Source organism: Urocitellus parryii, chromosome 16, assembly GCF_045843805.1.
Source record: "Urocitellus parryii isolate mUroPar1 chromosome 16, mUroPar1.hap1, whole genome shotgun sequence".
Taxonomy (NCBI): domain Eukaryota; kingdom Metazoa; phylum Chordata; class Mammalia; order Rodentia; family Sciuridae; genus Urocitellus; species Urocitellus parryii.
Genome location: NC_135546.1, coordinates 20712674 through 20729280, shown reverse-complemented (window position 1 = coordinate 20729280; position 16607 = coordinate 20712674). Strand labels below are relative to the sequence as shown.

At 43.4% G+C, this 16607-nt stretch overlaps 1 protein-coding gene across 1 annotated transcript in view; it reads right to left on the bottom strand.

Annotated features, from left to right (window-relative positions):
- The window catches only part of LOC113198287 (uncharacterized), a 31699-nt gene extending 15552 nt beyond the window's left edge, over positions 1-16147 (bottom strand). The window contains exon 1 of the mRNA XM_026410949.2: positions 16041-16147. Coding sequence (XP_026266734.2) covers positions 16041-16043 — 3 coding nt within the window. The 5' untranslated portion in view covers positions 16044-16147. The remainder of the gene's footprint in view (positions 1-16040) is intronic.
- Positions 16148-16607: the final 460 nt, after the last annotated feature.

Below are 16607 nucleotides of genomic sequence, written 5' to 3'. Positions count from 1 at the left end.
TAACTGCATCCATATGAATTTAATAAGGCTCATTTTATTTTATTTCTTTCAATTTTTTTAAGAGAGAATTTTTTAATATTTATTTTTCAGTTTTCAGTGGACACAACATCTTTATTTTATTTTTATGTGGTGCTGAGGATCGAACCTAGCGGCCGGCACATGCCAGGCGAGCGCGTTACCACTTGAGCCACATCCAAGGAGAATGTAAAACTAGTGTGCCCACGCCTGGGTGGCTTATGACAAAATTATCCTTGGCACCGAGACAGGCAAGCTTTCTCTCTCCAAAGTGGGAGATCAACACTGGGAGTGGAATATAGTAATCCAGGAGCTCAGCCAAGACTCATCAAGCCTGCGTGTCACCAGGGTTGAGAGAGGTGACAGTGCCCCTTTGTGGTGATACCCACACATTCAGTGCCCCAAGACAGTCACACAGCAGGAGCACTATTTACAAACCACTTCTAACACATCCACCTTTAGAAAAAGTGTTAATTTTTCTTCTTCATTTTTAGTGTACATTCATATTAAAGCACAAATTTGATAGTTATACCCATGCCTTAGACACAATGATTTTTGCTTTTATACTTTTTATTTTATGCATATTTGTGACCGTCTTCAAACTTTTTTTTACAAAACTGAATTGCCTGATGGCTGGCTGCCTGATTTACTGATTAAGTAAAAGTGCTCTGGTTCTTGGAGAGTACGAGGGTGCGAGACATCTTGCTAGGTGCTGAGGACACGTAACCTCAAGGAACTTAAAATTTAATGAGGCATCAAATCAACAAAGGCATATTATGATAAAAGAACGTGGGTAAAAGGGGATGTACCAAAACCCTTATAACCAGAAATAATCACATTTAATACATACGACAATTATTGCTGAGTGCATCACCAGGGCAGTCAGCCTTTTATATACCCCTATTTAATTTTTATCCTATAGAGTCGATATTATTACCATCCCCACTGGACCGACCAGGAAACTGAGGCTCACAGAAGTCATGTGACTTGTCCAAAACCACAGTGCTTTTCAAGGGCAGGGTTAGAAATTCAAACCCAGATCTGTCTGCCTGCAGAGCCCATACCACCAACCAACCACAGGGCAAACTTGGGGTTCATCTCAGGAACTTCAATTCTCCCAGGTCTCACCACATTCCCAGGACACCTCCCTTTCATTTTGTGACTCACCTCTCAGATCACTGTCTCCTTTAGGTGTAATGGAGAGACCAGAATCACGGACCCGCTCTGTCTCCATATCCTCTGAAATTGAGTTTATATTTCCTTTGAGTTTTATAGTATTATTTCCTTAATTTAGGTCTTTGGCCCATTTTGAGCTCATGTATATGGAATGGAACGGGGCTCCAAGTTAATTATTTGCATGTAGAGACCTGATATTCCAGCACCACGTGTTCAGAAACTATTCATTCAAGTTAGTTTACGAATGGGTTTATTGGTTCTATTCCATCATCCCACATTTCTGTCCTTCTGCCAGTACCATCCTCTCTTGATTACTATGGATTTATGGCAAGTTTGGAATACAGAAGAAGCATGAGTCCTGCAAGTTTGCTTTTTTTTTTTTTCATTCAAGATTGTTAATTTTCATCATTTTTTCACTTGTTTGGGGAAATTTACTCCTGAACATCTTATTATATTTTTAGATGGACCTCTATGTTGAACCTCTCATGGACTCAAGAGATTCTCCCAAAATAACCTCCCAAATACCTGAGACACAGCATGTGCTGCAATGAGCAGGTAATCTTTTTGTTGTTTTGAAATTATTGGGAAAAAACAATTCTATTTCAGAAAACACTTGGACATTCTCACTAGAAATACAGACTAATAGAGACATCATGAAAAACAATATGAGGGCTGGGGTTGTGGCTCAATGGTAGAGTGCTTGCCTAGCACGTGTGAGGCCCTGGGTTCCAATCTCAGCACCACATAGAGATAAATTAATAAATTAAATAAAATAAAATTTATTGGGCTGGGGCTGGGGTTCAGTGGTAGAGCACTCGCCTAGCATGCATGAGGCACTGGGTTCGATCCTCAGCACCACATAAAACTAAAATAAAGATATTGTGTCCACCTAAAACTAAAAAAAAAAAAAAAAAAAAAAAATATTGAAAAAAGTAAATAAAGGTATATCAACAATTTTAAAATTTTTTTTTAAAAAAATATGGGGTTTTTCAAGAAATTAAAACTAGAAATACCATATGACTCAGATATTTTTCTGAGCATATGCCTGGACTATCCAGGGTCCTTAAGAAAAGCAGAATTGATAGAATGCATAAATGTGTATGTGCTCTTCCCCCTGCCTCCTGCCTCCCCTCTGGAAACACACTCAAGACACACCAGAGGTGGTCGATACCAACTTTCTAGGCACACCTCACTGCCCTCAGGCTGACCACCCACAGTGACCATGACCACCACGAAAGGAAATGAAATCCACCTCTAGGGCTACCTGCACTCCCAAGTTCACTGCGTCCCTCTCCACAATCGCCATTTCCTGAAAACAACGTGAATGCCCATCAAAAAAAACCACCCTGCATATAAAACAACGAATACATATTGCATATATAACCTATATATGTAAATTATAGACACGTATTATTTCTATAGAGTTATTATATAAATATATACATATTTGTAGACATACAAATACATAAACATTCATGCATTCAATTCCATCTATCTTCCTTAACATTCCAGGATTTTATTTTTGGTCACATCTGGGTGATACGCCACGATGAATATATAATATGCTTTCTGACAGATATATTAATTATTTGCTCGGCTCTACCACTGGTTTTTTTTTTTCCCCTGTGTATGTATTGCTAAACTCACTGTTACACAACTTAAATTCCTACACCCAAAGAAACAACAAAAAAAATATAAGAAACTGTTCTTCGGCCCAATTTTATCAAACTGAAAAGAAGCAATCCAAAATTTGGAAAAAAAAAAAAGAGAGAGAGAGAGAGAGAGAGATTATGTGTCTTTTACTTTATTAGTCAACGAGATAACAACATGTTGATTCTCTTTGTACCTGTCACACACTCAACTGATCTGGAGTGTCCAGTAGGTCATGTGACATTACCCAGGCTGTCATGGCGTTCTGCCGGGGGACCCCCAGAGGGCCCCTGACATGCACATTCTCTGCAAGCAAGCTGCATCTTGACCAGTTGGTGTGGACTTGGGTGGTCGAATGCAAGTGAGGTGGAAGGGGTGAGGTGTTTGTGGGTGGGCAGATGGGGTGGGAGAGTGCTGACCAAGTCCTGCCCGTGATCACCTTTGAAAAGTGCGCCCACTGCACACTTTACATTCTCGTGTGTCTTCTGTGACAAAGGTAAAGCCCCCAAAAAGAAGTATGGGATTTAGGGGTGTTATTAGATCTTCTAAAAAGAAGCCATGTGCTCTAGATTTCAATATATATTATTTATATGTAGTTATTATATAAATATATACATATTTGTACACATACAAATGTATAAACATTCATGCATTCAGGTTTCCACAACGTTCTAAAAATTATTCCTAAGTATTCTGCTTTCGATATGATGGTCACTAAGATTGTTTTTAATTTCATTTTGAGTCTTTATTTTCTCACGTACAGAAACCACTGACGGATCTCGAATCTTGTTACTTTTCTGAGCTCACCTGCAGCTTCTAATAGCTTATGAATGAATTCCTACCGTGAAAATATCCACGTCAGAGATACTTCTATCTCATGCCTCATTTGGAAAACACACACACACACACACACACACACACAGGAGACAGGAAGAGAGAGAAGCAATTTCCAATGCCCCTTTACCTTGACCAAGGCAAAAATATTGGTGAGATCCTCAGCCAACCGTAGTCCCTACAAGTCACAAACCCAGACAACAAGCTGCCACAAACACACGTCCCCAAAGGATGACAGACACACACACGAGGCAGTAAACCTTTCTGCTCTCAATCTAGTAGGAGGTAGAACTGAGGAAGTAACCCAATCTCCAAAAATAAATCAACAACTTCCAAAACTACAAGAAGCATCATCAGGAAATTGATGTGAGCATCAAATCTCCCCTTATGTAGATCAGGGTGGTTCAATGCAAATAGAAACCGTGCTGTGTTTAGTTCAGAATGTTTGTTAAGGTGTGAATGATGACAGGTGGTCTAAGGCCAAGGGGGGAAGGTCCTTTAGGGCCTAACACCCAGTTCATATTCCAAAGAGGCTTGGAACTTTAGACTGGAGACACTCTGTGACCAGGGCACTGCAGCTTCTGACAAGGTAGTGATGTTGGGGCTGGGTGGTGGCTCCGTGGCAGAGCACCTGCCTACCACGTGTGAGGCACTGGGTTTGATTCTGAGCACTGCATGTAAATAAATTTAAATGCAGGGGAAAAAAAAAGCACTTCACTTTGCCACTGGGGGAAACAAACCACACATAGAATCGCTTGAGCCTGTCCTTGCTCACCGAATTTGCTAGAATTTCAGAAAAGGCAGCCCCCAGGGACAATGAAAGGAAGAAAGGTGGGACATCCTACGCAAGACAGGGGATGGGACCCAAAACAGTGGGGTAAAGACAGAGCTGCACAGGACACTGCCTCAAATACTGAGAAAATTCAGAGATCAGCAAACCTAAGATGCTCAGTGGACAGAGTCGGACACAGAAGCAGAGCAGGGGACAATGCCCTGTTCAGGTAGCAGGATCGAGCTCTGCCTTTAACCAGGTTCTGGGAAACTCTCTCAGGTGCAGGTCGACCAGATCACCCCTGTTACTGTGACCTCCATCCTGTGAGCGGACCCTGCTGATCCCATCACCAGGTGAGTGGGCTCTGGCATTTACCTGCAATCTCTGGGGTTCAGAAGCACTCCAGGTTTAGATTCTGTGACTTCCTCTTCCCAAGATTGCATCTGTAAATTTCCAGGGCTTTGCCTCTGTGAATCCTACTTTGTCCTCTGCCCAGTGGCGCACACCTGTCATCCCAGCCGCTCGGGAGGCTGAGGCAGGAGGATCGTGAGTCCCAAGCCAGCCTCAGCCATGGGGAGGCCCTAAGCAACTCAGCAAGGCCCTGTCTCTCAATAAAGTACAAAATAGGGCTGGGGATGGGGCTCAGGGGTCGAGAGCCCCTGAGTTCAATCCCTGGTACCAAAAAATGGAAAAACTAAAAAAATCCGACTACTGTCATTTTGAGTCACTGTGTGTCCCATGTTCGAAGGCCAGATCTGGAGTGGGAGATGTTTTTAGTTCCCATTTCTAATAAAATGCTGATAGTGCAGAATACTCAAAGTACGGTCCATTTATTTGGGGGAGGGTGGGGAAGACGTTCCAGCAGAGTACAACACGGATGAGAAGTTTCAAAAAAAGATTTCACAGAGGAAGACACACTGAAATGACAAATAAATATGTAAATGAATACACACATGTGAGTATCGAGCCATACTGTTTAAGGAAGGTAAAATCCAAGCCAGCAGAGGCTGTTGTATACTCACCAGGAAGGGAAAAAAAATCTCTCTCTCAGACAGACAGACAGACAGACACACATACACACACACAAGAAGACTAATGGCCACCAAGATGTGAGCGATGGGAACGGCCAGGTCCTCCAGTGGCCAGGTCAAAGGCAGAACCACTCCGGGGCATGGCATGGTGCTACCTACCCAGGCTCATGTCATGGACCACAAATTCCTCCCGGAGACAGAGTGGGAGAGACGCTATGGGGTCTCTACCTGCGCCACCACTGCCACCTGACCACTGGGAAAGACCCCCCCAGTGCAGCGCAGGACCCTTCTGTCTGGACACTGAGGCCAGAGTCCACACCAGACCCAACCTGGCCCCAGGGCCACCTCAGACAAGGCCAGGAGGCCGCGGTCCATCAGTGCCAAGGGCCTGGGTGAGAAGTGAAGGGTCAGGCGAGCCGGGCAGGAGGGGACAAGGAGCGTGGGGAGGGGCTGAGGAGGAAGACCTGTGAGGGCCAGGGGGTGAGCAGAGGGACACAGAGGAAGAGAAGAAGGTCACCCAGCGGGCAGGAGACAGAATCTGGGTACCAGCAGGAGCACCCTTCCCATGGGCTTAGGGTGCTCCTAAGGTATGTCCAGGTTACTGCGGGTGACTTTGACCTCCAAGGCTGCAAGAAAGGGGATCTGTCTAAAGCTGAGGTTCAAAAGGGAGACAGACAGACTTCAGTCAGTGCACCCAGAAAATAAGGAAGAATTTCTCAGCGAATCGTGCATCTGAATTGTTTGCAAAAAAAAAAAAAAAGTCTATTTTATAAAACTAAGATTCGAGGAAGTCCTCATCCAAAGAGCAAAGTTAGCAAATATTGAAAATGAACAGAAAGAATCACCAGTGTCACCTGAAATGGAAAGAGCCCTGGGAAATGTGACAGGTAAGAACGACGTCAATGACACACCACAGAGTGGCACATAGAGGCACGTCTACACGTGTCTCCCTTGATGGGAACATGTTCTGGAAAATTCACTCTAGGATGACTCTGCCATTTTCCAAACATCTGGGTGTAATGACAAGAATCCAGATGGCACAGACTGCCACCCGCCCAGGCCACTGGCTTCGGGCACTGGGTACGCAAAGTCCATCTCTGACGGAAACACCACAAGGCCACACATGATTGCTCTTGTCATTCATGACAATCCGTGTCGCCCTCATCATGAAACGGGCTGCAGCAGAACTCAGGACAAACCTCTCAGGAAGTCCCCTGCCATTCAGACAATGACAATTCATCAAGAATGCACAAGTCACAATGGCTAGGTTGTGCAACCAACCCAGATGCCCGTCAGTAGATGGATGGATGGGGAAACTGTGGTAGATGTACACAGTGGAATATTACTCAGCACTGAAAGAGAATAAAATCATGGCACTTGCAGGTATATGGATGGGGTTGGAGAATATCACGCTAAGTGAAGTAAGCCAATCCCAAAATCACAAAGGCCAAATGTTTTCTCTGATATGTGGAAGCTGATCCATAATGGGAATGGGGGAGCATGGGAGGAATGGAGGGATTTTAGATGGGGCAAAGGGGAGGGAGGGGAAGGGAGGGGGCGGGGGGGGTAGGAAAGATGGTGGAATGAGATGGACATCATTACCACAAGTACATGTATGAAGACCCAAATGGTGTGACTCTACTTTGTGTACAACCAGAGACATGAAAAATTGGGCTCTATCTGTGTACTATGAACTGAACCGCATTCTGCTGTCATATAGAATAATTAGAATAAATAAATAAATTTTTAAAAAAAAAGAATCAGTTAATTATAACAGAAACTCTGACTTCAAGAATTGAAGAGACCAGCCACTTTGTCCTTTAGACACTGAGCCAGTATTTCAATTACGCTTTGGGATAACTCTACAGGAATTTTTCATCGTTCCACCACCCAGACCTGATTTGGGTTTGATTGTTTGTTGTTTTTACTTTGCCAACTGTTTTGGAAATACAACTGTACAAAATGAAAATCATAAAATGTTAATAAAACAAGCATGAAACGTGGAAAACAATCATAAAAAGAAAGACGACCATTTCCCGCAAGTTGATCTAGAGTAAGACCCCATCAAAATTCCAGCACACTTTACTTTTAATCAAAACAGGGACCAAAGCAGTAAGTTGTAAGATTCTGCTGGAAAGTTAAATAGATATGAAATTAGCCATGAACTCTAATCAATCAGCTCTCATTACCTTGGCACTAGTCTATGTTATAAAACTATAGCACTGCAGTAATTTAAAGATCAAGGAAATCTCAACACAGCAGATTCTACAGATACAGCCATATGTATCGACAAGTCATTTTTACACCTTTATTTTTTTGCATTTATATTTATGTGGCGCTGAGGATGGATCCCAGTGCCTGACACGAGCCAGGCAAGTACTCTGCCCCAGAGCCACAGCCCCAGCCCCTAGATCATTGCAATAAAAGGTTCCACACATGGGGCTGGGGTTGGGGCTCAGCGGTAGAGCGCTCGCCTAGCATGCACGAGGCACTGGGTTCGAATCCTCAGCACCAAATAAATGTAAAATAAAGATATTGTGTCCACTTAGACCTAAAAAATAAATATTAAAAAAAAAGGTTCACACAAATACAACCATATCAAGAAAAGCAATTGGTATGTGTGAACAATATAACCCGACATCAAGGCAGGTATTAGACATGGAGGTGCAGATCACTGGCAGAGCTTAAGTGCAGACGATGTGAGGGATTAGGGTCATACCCCAGCACCCCCAAAAGCACATGTTAAGAGGGAAGGTTCTGGGGGCTGTGTACTTGAGCAATGTGCCACACAACTGGGACAATATACCCCAAATCCAGTGCCATCCAGTGGAGAGGAGGACTGATCATGAACAGAGCATATCTTATGCTAAATTTCTTATAGTTTGGATCTTAATTTACTTGGTGCATAAAGAGGAAGGGACTATATATATATACATACAACCATCAAGACCAGAGGGGAAAAGGGGTGTTTTCCTGTGGCCATGAAAGACCCATGGACTTGATTCCCCAGGACCAGGGCAGAGGAGTGAAATCTTCAGGGGGTCCCAGTTCCTCCCTGGAAGGGATTTGCCAACACAGTCTTCTGTCCTGCCAGTACCAAAGAGCTAACAGGGGACACACCGCCCACCCTGGCAGACCACTGCCTGAGCCCTCTCTCCCAGCTCACCCCAACAATAGCTCCAGACCTAACCAGTTCTTCCCACAGGAACTCGCTCAGGCACTGAGAGTTAAAGTTAAGGACCTTCGCTCTTTTCTATCCAATGCACTACATCCTAAACCTGGACGTTTGGGGAGCAATGGCAATGTGCATGTGCAAATCTCCCTGGATCACAAAGGAGGGTCTTCACATTGGTGTGTAAGTATTTCCCTGGGCTACAATCCCCACCAGGAGTGGAGTAGAAGGGGTCAAAACCACAGTTCCCCGTTTCTTTCTAGAATAGGCTCACACCACCTTCCTGCAGTGAGCACAGGCAGCCTGGGTTCTAACCAACTGCATCAGGAATTCAGTCACCAGCTAAGTAGGAGAGCTACAGCAGCCTGAGCCCAGCTGTGGGAAAGGCTCCTATCAAACAGGTGAAGGAACTAGTCCTCCAACGACGTGGGTATGGAGAAAGACCCACTCACAGGGGGCTAGAATATAAATTTTAATAACAGCCATTTTTAAAATAGCCTGAGAGTTCTTTGAAAGCTAACACACTTCCTGAACTTAGACTGTTCTACAACAGGAGAGGACCAAGGGGGACACTCACTGGACACTGCAAGAGACCTCAGATGGGCCAGGTGTGGGATCCTCATGTCAGGCTGTTCTGAAACACAGGACCAGGGAAATATCACAGAGGGCATGAGACTCCTGGGACATAAAGTCCACTAGAGAAACTCTCAGCCCAAAGACCTTCTGACAAGGTGTCCGGCCTGGGACAGGCAAAGAAATGACACCTACACACACATTTTTGCAAAGATCCAGTGATTCTCCTCTACCTTTCTCTCACGTGCAATGGTCATCTACAGAAAACCAATATTTTGCTTTTTACTTTTCTATAGTATTGGGGACTTCGCACAGGGTCGTGTTAAATCTGAGCTCTATCCCCAGCCCTTGTTTTAAAATTTTGAGCCAGGTCTTTTTTTAACTTTTTTTGAGGGGCTCAGTGTTCTCCCTGGATCTGACATTTTGCTTCCCTTCCATTTAGAACATTCAGGGGGGACCTAGGCGGGAGGGTACACATCTGTAATCCCAGCCACTCCGGAGGCTGAGGCACAAGTTCAAGGCCAGACTCAGCATCTGTCTCAAAATAAAAAAAAAAAAAAAATTATTAAAAGAACCAGGGATGTAGCTCAGTAATGAAGGACCCCGGGTTTAATCCACAGCACCACCAACCCCCACAAAAAAGAAAGCACAGCAAGCTCACAGGGAAGGAAGAACTGAGAGCCTGCAGACCACGGCCTCCCTCATGCAAGAAGAGAACACGTGGAGTTGTGATTCCAATGATCTTCCCACTGCTCAGCTGATTACCTGATTACCCCAGGGAGTCCAGACCACCACAACTGCCAGTCCCTCCTGCAGTCGGTCCAGCCAACGACAAGCAGCCCCAGTCTCAGGGAGCCACCGTGCACTCACACCGATTGTTTTTTGAGGGGCTCAGTGTTCTCCCTGGATATCTCCAAGCACCTGCACAGCAGAGCAAAGCACGTCCACAAAACAGAAAAGAGGGGCCTAGAGATGGATTCCAATGCTAGCAGGCTCCAGAGACAAAAGCCACATCAAATGGCCAAAGCCTGTCCCTTGTCCCTGGACATGTGCTGGATCTGGCCTACGGAGTCCCAAGTGGACAGGGTTTATATCTTGACCCTCTCAGGCTGAGCCTAGTGAGTGTTGTGTTCGAGTGACAAGAGGTGACACCAAATGCTGGAAAGGATGAGGTCAGAAGGACACCGTCTTGTGGACACAGAGGGGCCACTGAGCTGGGAAGCAATCTCCTAGGGCAGCCATGTCCAGCAGTAATAAGGTGTGAGGCCCAGGGTCATCAAAATTTTTCTAGTACTCACATAAAAAAGAAGTAGTGGAAAGTGATTTTAGTATCATAACCCAGAATAACCATCAGGGGAACAACCCAATTATGTGATCAATAAAATATTACTTTAAAAAAGTTAAGTATTGCTGGAACTGTCCCCTCAGAAGTGACACGTCAAGGCTCCCGATATCTCAGTTCGCAGATTCCAGGGCTGTGGTCCCTCCGACCTTGGGGAGATGCAGGTCCCAACTGCTCCTTCCTATGCTGGAGGCGAAGGGTACAATTTTACCAGTATTTCTCCTCAGGTCCAAGGTACAGCAGAGACACTGCCCTGGGTGGGAACAGGGAGCGCTAACCAGAAAGTTTCCAGAAGTTGGTTTTCCCCACCAAATGCTGGTCCCTTTCATTCCAGGTCTGAGACAGCAGGAAAAGAAGATGGCGGGGGTCCATGTCTTCAGATCTACCCACAGCTCTGAGACCATCACTTAAATGCATTAAACTCCTCATTCTGTAATTTGGCCTTGGACCCTAATGGCCAGTCTGTGACATTTCCTTCCTCCGTGACCAAAGCCCCTTCAATTACTAAGCAGGTATCCCCAGCTGTGGTGACACATGCCTGAAATCCCCAGTGGTTCCGGGGGACACTGAGGCAGGACAAACACGAGTTCAAAGCCAGCCTCAGCCACAGCAAGGCCCTAAGCAACTTTAGCTGAGACCCTGTCTCCAAATAAAATACGAAAAAGGGTTGGGGGTGTTACTGAGTAGTTAAGCACCCCTGGGTTCATTCCCTGATTCCCCCAAAATAAATCAATAACAAATAATAAAATGAGCTGGGTTTAAATGGAAAGCCCAAATACCTCCACCACACCGCATGACACATACACCTTTTCTTATTATTTTAGGAGTTGGTTAGCCATACGTATTCCAAACAGCAGGATTTCTATGTGTGTGCACATGTAGTACTGTGTATCATACATATATGTATAGTTTATGTATACATACACTATCGTCTATATATATATTGCATGTAGTATATATATATAATACATGCTACATGTACATGTGCATATATACACATACGATAGTGCATATGTACTGTACATACTATACATGTACTATGCACACACATACATAAACACAGTACATGTGTATATACTATATATTATATACTATGTATATTCACTATGAATTATATACTATGTATTATGTACTATGTATTACGGACTATGTATTCTGTACTATGTATTATGTATGATGTATTATGTACGATGTATTTATACTATGCATTATATACTATGCATTATATACTAAGTATTTATACTATGCATTATGTACATGTATAATGTACTATGTATTATGTACTATGCATTATGTACTATGCACTATGTACTATGCATTATGTACTATGTATTATGTACATGTATTATGTACTATGTACTTATACTATGCATTATGTACTATGCACTATGTGCTACGCACTATGTACTACGCACTATGTACTACGCACTATGTACTACGCATTATGTAGATGTATTATGTACTATGTATTTACACTATGCATTCTGTACTATGCATTATGTACTATGCACTATGTACTATGCATTATGTACTACGCATTATGTACTATGTATTATGTAGATGTATTATGTACTATGTATTTACACTATGCATTATGTACTATGTATTATGTACATGTATTATGTACTATGTACTTATACTATGCATTATGTACTATGCACTATGTGCTACGCACTATGTGCTATGCACTATGTACTATGCATTATGTACTATGCATTATGTACTATGTATCATGTACATGTATTATGTACTATGCATTATGTACTATGATTATGTAGTATGCACTATGTACTATGCATTATGTACTATGCATTATGTACTATGTATTAGGTACATGTATTATGTACTATGCATTATGTACTATCATTATGTACTATGCACTATGTACTATGCATTATGTACTATGCATTATGATTATGTATTATGTACATGTATTATGTACTATGTATTTATACTATGCATTATGTACTATGCATTATGTACTATGCATTATGTACTATGTATTATGTACATGTATTATGTACTATGTACTTATACTATGCATTATGTACTATGCACTATGTACTATGCGTTATGTACTATGTATTATGTACATGTATTATGTACTATGCATTATGTACTATGATTATGTACTATGCATTATGTACTATGCATTATGACTATGTATTATGTACATGTATTATGTACTATGTATTTATACTATGTATCATACACTATGTATTATATCCTGTGTACTATATACTATGTATTACATACTATATATTCTATACTATGTATTACATACTATGTATTATATACTATGTATTATGTACTATGTATTATGTACTATGAATTTATACTATGCATTATGTACTATGCATTATGACTATGTATTATGTACTATGTATCATATACTATGTATTATATCCTGTGTACTATATACTATGTATTACATACTATATATTCTATACTATGTATGACGTACTATGTATTATATATATATATTCCTTTCTGCCTCTAAAAGCAGAGAACTCTTATTGGGGACACAGAGTAAAAGCAGGGCAAGGAGAATCACCCAGTTAGTTGCACCACCTTGAATCACCTAAGAACTGGAATCTGGAATGCAGACAAGGAGAACTTAACCTTTCTATTTGTAAACATGGATGACATGGGGGGGATGGGGGGCTGCAGTGTCAAGGTCATTACAAGATTTTGAAAGAAAATCCATGTGAGTGGCAGGTGGTGCTTAAACAATGAGTATCTGCCTGGTGTCTCCAGCTGTGCCATTAGCGGGGGCCACAGCAGACAGGTATTAGTGGGCTCCTGTGACAGCACTGTCCACCTGTGTCCTCCAAAACTATCCCCATGGCGGAGATGAGAGAACACAGGTGTCCTGACATCAAATGGCATCTCCTCAGCACACACAGAACCACCCGAGACAGAACTCGTGGATTTTCAAAGATCCACAGGGGCTGGTTTGCTCCTGGTATAGGGGAGGCCAGTCTGGAGAAATAGTAGTTTCTCCCCCATATTGAAGACAGTGCCTAGAGAACAGCCCAGAAAAACTGTTAAAGGAACTCTTGAGAAACAGAGATCTCCAGGCAGACTCCAAATGGGGGCAAACACTTGGAGACTACAGAAAATATCACATCCCAGGCCCAGAGTCCGAGTCTGACCCAAGGAAGAAAATCATCTAAAGGGCTTACAAGATATTGAAAAAAAAAAAAAATAGGTAACTATTTGTAAAAATAAATATGAACTAGAATTCCACTTGAAATAACCTCCAAAAATAGAACAGACAAGAAACCTACAATACATAACCCAGGAGAAGAAAAAAAAGGGAAATAATTTTTTTTTTAATCATCAAAAGTAAATCCATTTTTTTTTTCCCCCTGAACTCAAAACCCACCTGCCTCTTAGGATCTCTTTTCTCATGTTTGAAACCAGAAATCACAAAGGAGATGCAGGCCAGAAACAAACTGCCAATTTATACAGGAGACGTGGAAGTATTCAGTCATCATAAAAAAAAAAAAATTCAACCTCTTTAGAAATCAGAGAAATGTTACATGAAATCCCACCCTAGACAGAATTAGTATTGACGAAGATAGGAAACAAATTTATTCTCGTAAACTCAAGAGGGAGATGAGGTGATTATGATGTGTCAGTGGAAACTAGAGATGCTAATAAAGATCCATGATACCCCCCCCCCCACAGAAACAGAGACACACTGAAATTGCAGGGCATCTGACCACAGTGACAAGTAGGAACACAGCAGGACCCATCCAGACACATGAAACCCAGGGCTGGTCCAAGAGAATGTGCCTTTGGAAGTGATGAATAATGAACTGTGGGGAGAATGGTCACTAGGGGCCAGCTATATTTTTGGTCACAATTATTCAGTTTAAAAAAAATAGTATAAAACACCATATTTAGGTCTTACATAGGTGCCATATGCATGTGGTGTTCCCCAAGGACACAGATTTAAAAAGATCATGTGCACTTATGAGAAAATAAAATCACAAGAGGCACATAAAAGACTCTGTGACCCAGCCCACGTATAGATGATAAAACTCATCATCACAAAGATAATTTTTTTTTCCCCAAAAGTAACTTACAATATTTTGCCCTCAAAATAACTATGTCAGGCTGGAGTTGTGGCTAAGTGATACAGGGCTCTGTCTGGCATGCGTGAGACCCTGGGTTCCATCCTCAGCACTGCACAGAGATAAATAAATAGATAAATAAAAGGTCCATTGACAACTAAAAAAAATTTAAAAAAAAAAATCTATGTACATATATGACTACATCACAGTGATGTTTACCTCTAGGTGCATCTATAAAGCAGTAGGTTTTTTTTTTTAATATTTTTTAGTTGTTGGTGGACCTTTATTTTATTTATTTGTATGTGGTGCTGAGAATCGAACCCAGTACCTCACACAAGCTAGGCAGGGGCACTACCACTGAGCCACCACCCCAGCCCCTAAAGCAGGAGTTTTAAAAACTCTAAATAAATAGAAGACAGAGGAAGATAGGAGGAGGGAGAAAAGGGACGTACTGCATGCTGAAGTGGAGCAAACGATATTCCATGCTTATAGGATTCAACCAGAAAATGAGGCTGAGTATTATGCATTACTATGATGCACTAATGCAAAAAAAAAAAAAAAAAAAATCAGTCTATTTTGAGTGATTCATCCACCAAGTGAAATATATGTAAATTCATCCACCAAGTGAAATATATGTAAATTTAGCCAAGAAAACCTTTCAATGGTAAGAGGAAAAAGAAGTCGTGATCATCCCCTGACACATATCTATGATGCAACTTTCCTATTACAATAATCACAATATTAAACAAGAATCCCTAGGTGAATCTTGGGCAGGTCCAAATGAGATCCCTGGAATTGCAATATGCAATGGATGTCGGTATGCATCAGACCATCACAAGGCCAATCGCTGCAACTTAGCTGCACTCTGTCTCTAAATAAAATTTTAAAAAAAATAAAAAATAAAGAAAGAAAGAAGGTCCCAGGGATGTGGCTCAGGGGTAAAGCACCCTCCAGCACCACCACCACCACCCCCCCAAAAAAAAGAAAGAAAACAAAGGAAGTAAAACTGAGAAGTGCCTGGGTTAGGACTCACCGAGGACCCTGTGCCCCGCAGCTGCCCCCTCTTGCAGGAAAACCCGCGCTGGGAGGCGGCCCGCGGACGCTCTTCCCACCTGTCAATCACCCCAGCCCGGGACCGGGCCGAGCAGCCGCGCTCACCTGCCTGAGGCTGCCCCAGGGGATGGGGAGGCCGCGAGGGGTCTCCGCCACGGTCACGCTCCCCACCCGCCTGGCCAGGGGGGACTGAGGGGCGCTGTCCCCGAGGGGCTCAGGCCTGCGGCCGCAGAGAGCCGCCCGGAGTCGGGGTCGGGTTCCCGCCACAGCCGCTCCCGCCGGACGGCCTCCCTCCCCAGCCTCCCCGTGGTGCAGGCTCCAGGTGCCACCGCCCACTCACCATCTCCTGGTGCCCAGCAGCCAAGCCTGCCCTGGGGAGCTTCGGCCCCTGCACGGCAGAGGCCACCCGGGGGTCCTGGGCGCACGGAGGGAAGCCCGGAGCCCAGCGGCAGGAATGGCGGACTCGGAGGAAGGCCCTGGGCCCAGCGCGCGGAAGCCCGCCCCCCTGCTCGCTGGCTGCGCTCAGGATTGGACAGCGCTCAGCACGGGGGCTTCTGATTGGACAGGGCGTCCGTCAGTCATCGTTCTCCCCAGCCGGAGCCCAGCGAGGCTCCTTTTTGAGTGACAGGAGGGTGATATCCGCTCCAGGCAAGAAGGAGGCCGGAATGGCAGGGTTGGGCTGCAGATGGCTTTTTTTTTTTTTTTTTTCTTTTTTCTTTTGAGGCCTGGGAATTGCACCCCCAGAGCTTCAGGCTGCTGCTATTTTAAGTCACGATTTCCTCCCAGCAGGAGGATGGAGCCCAACCAGCAGGACATTGGCTTGAACCTTGCATATGTGGGTCCTTTCAATCTATGGATTCTGTACGTCTATAGGTTATGCATAAAATTTTTTAAAAAATGAAAATTA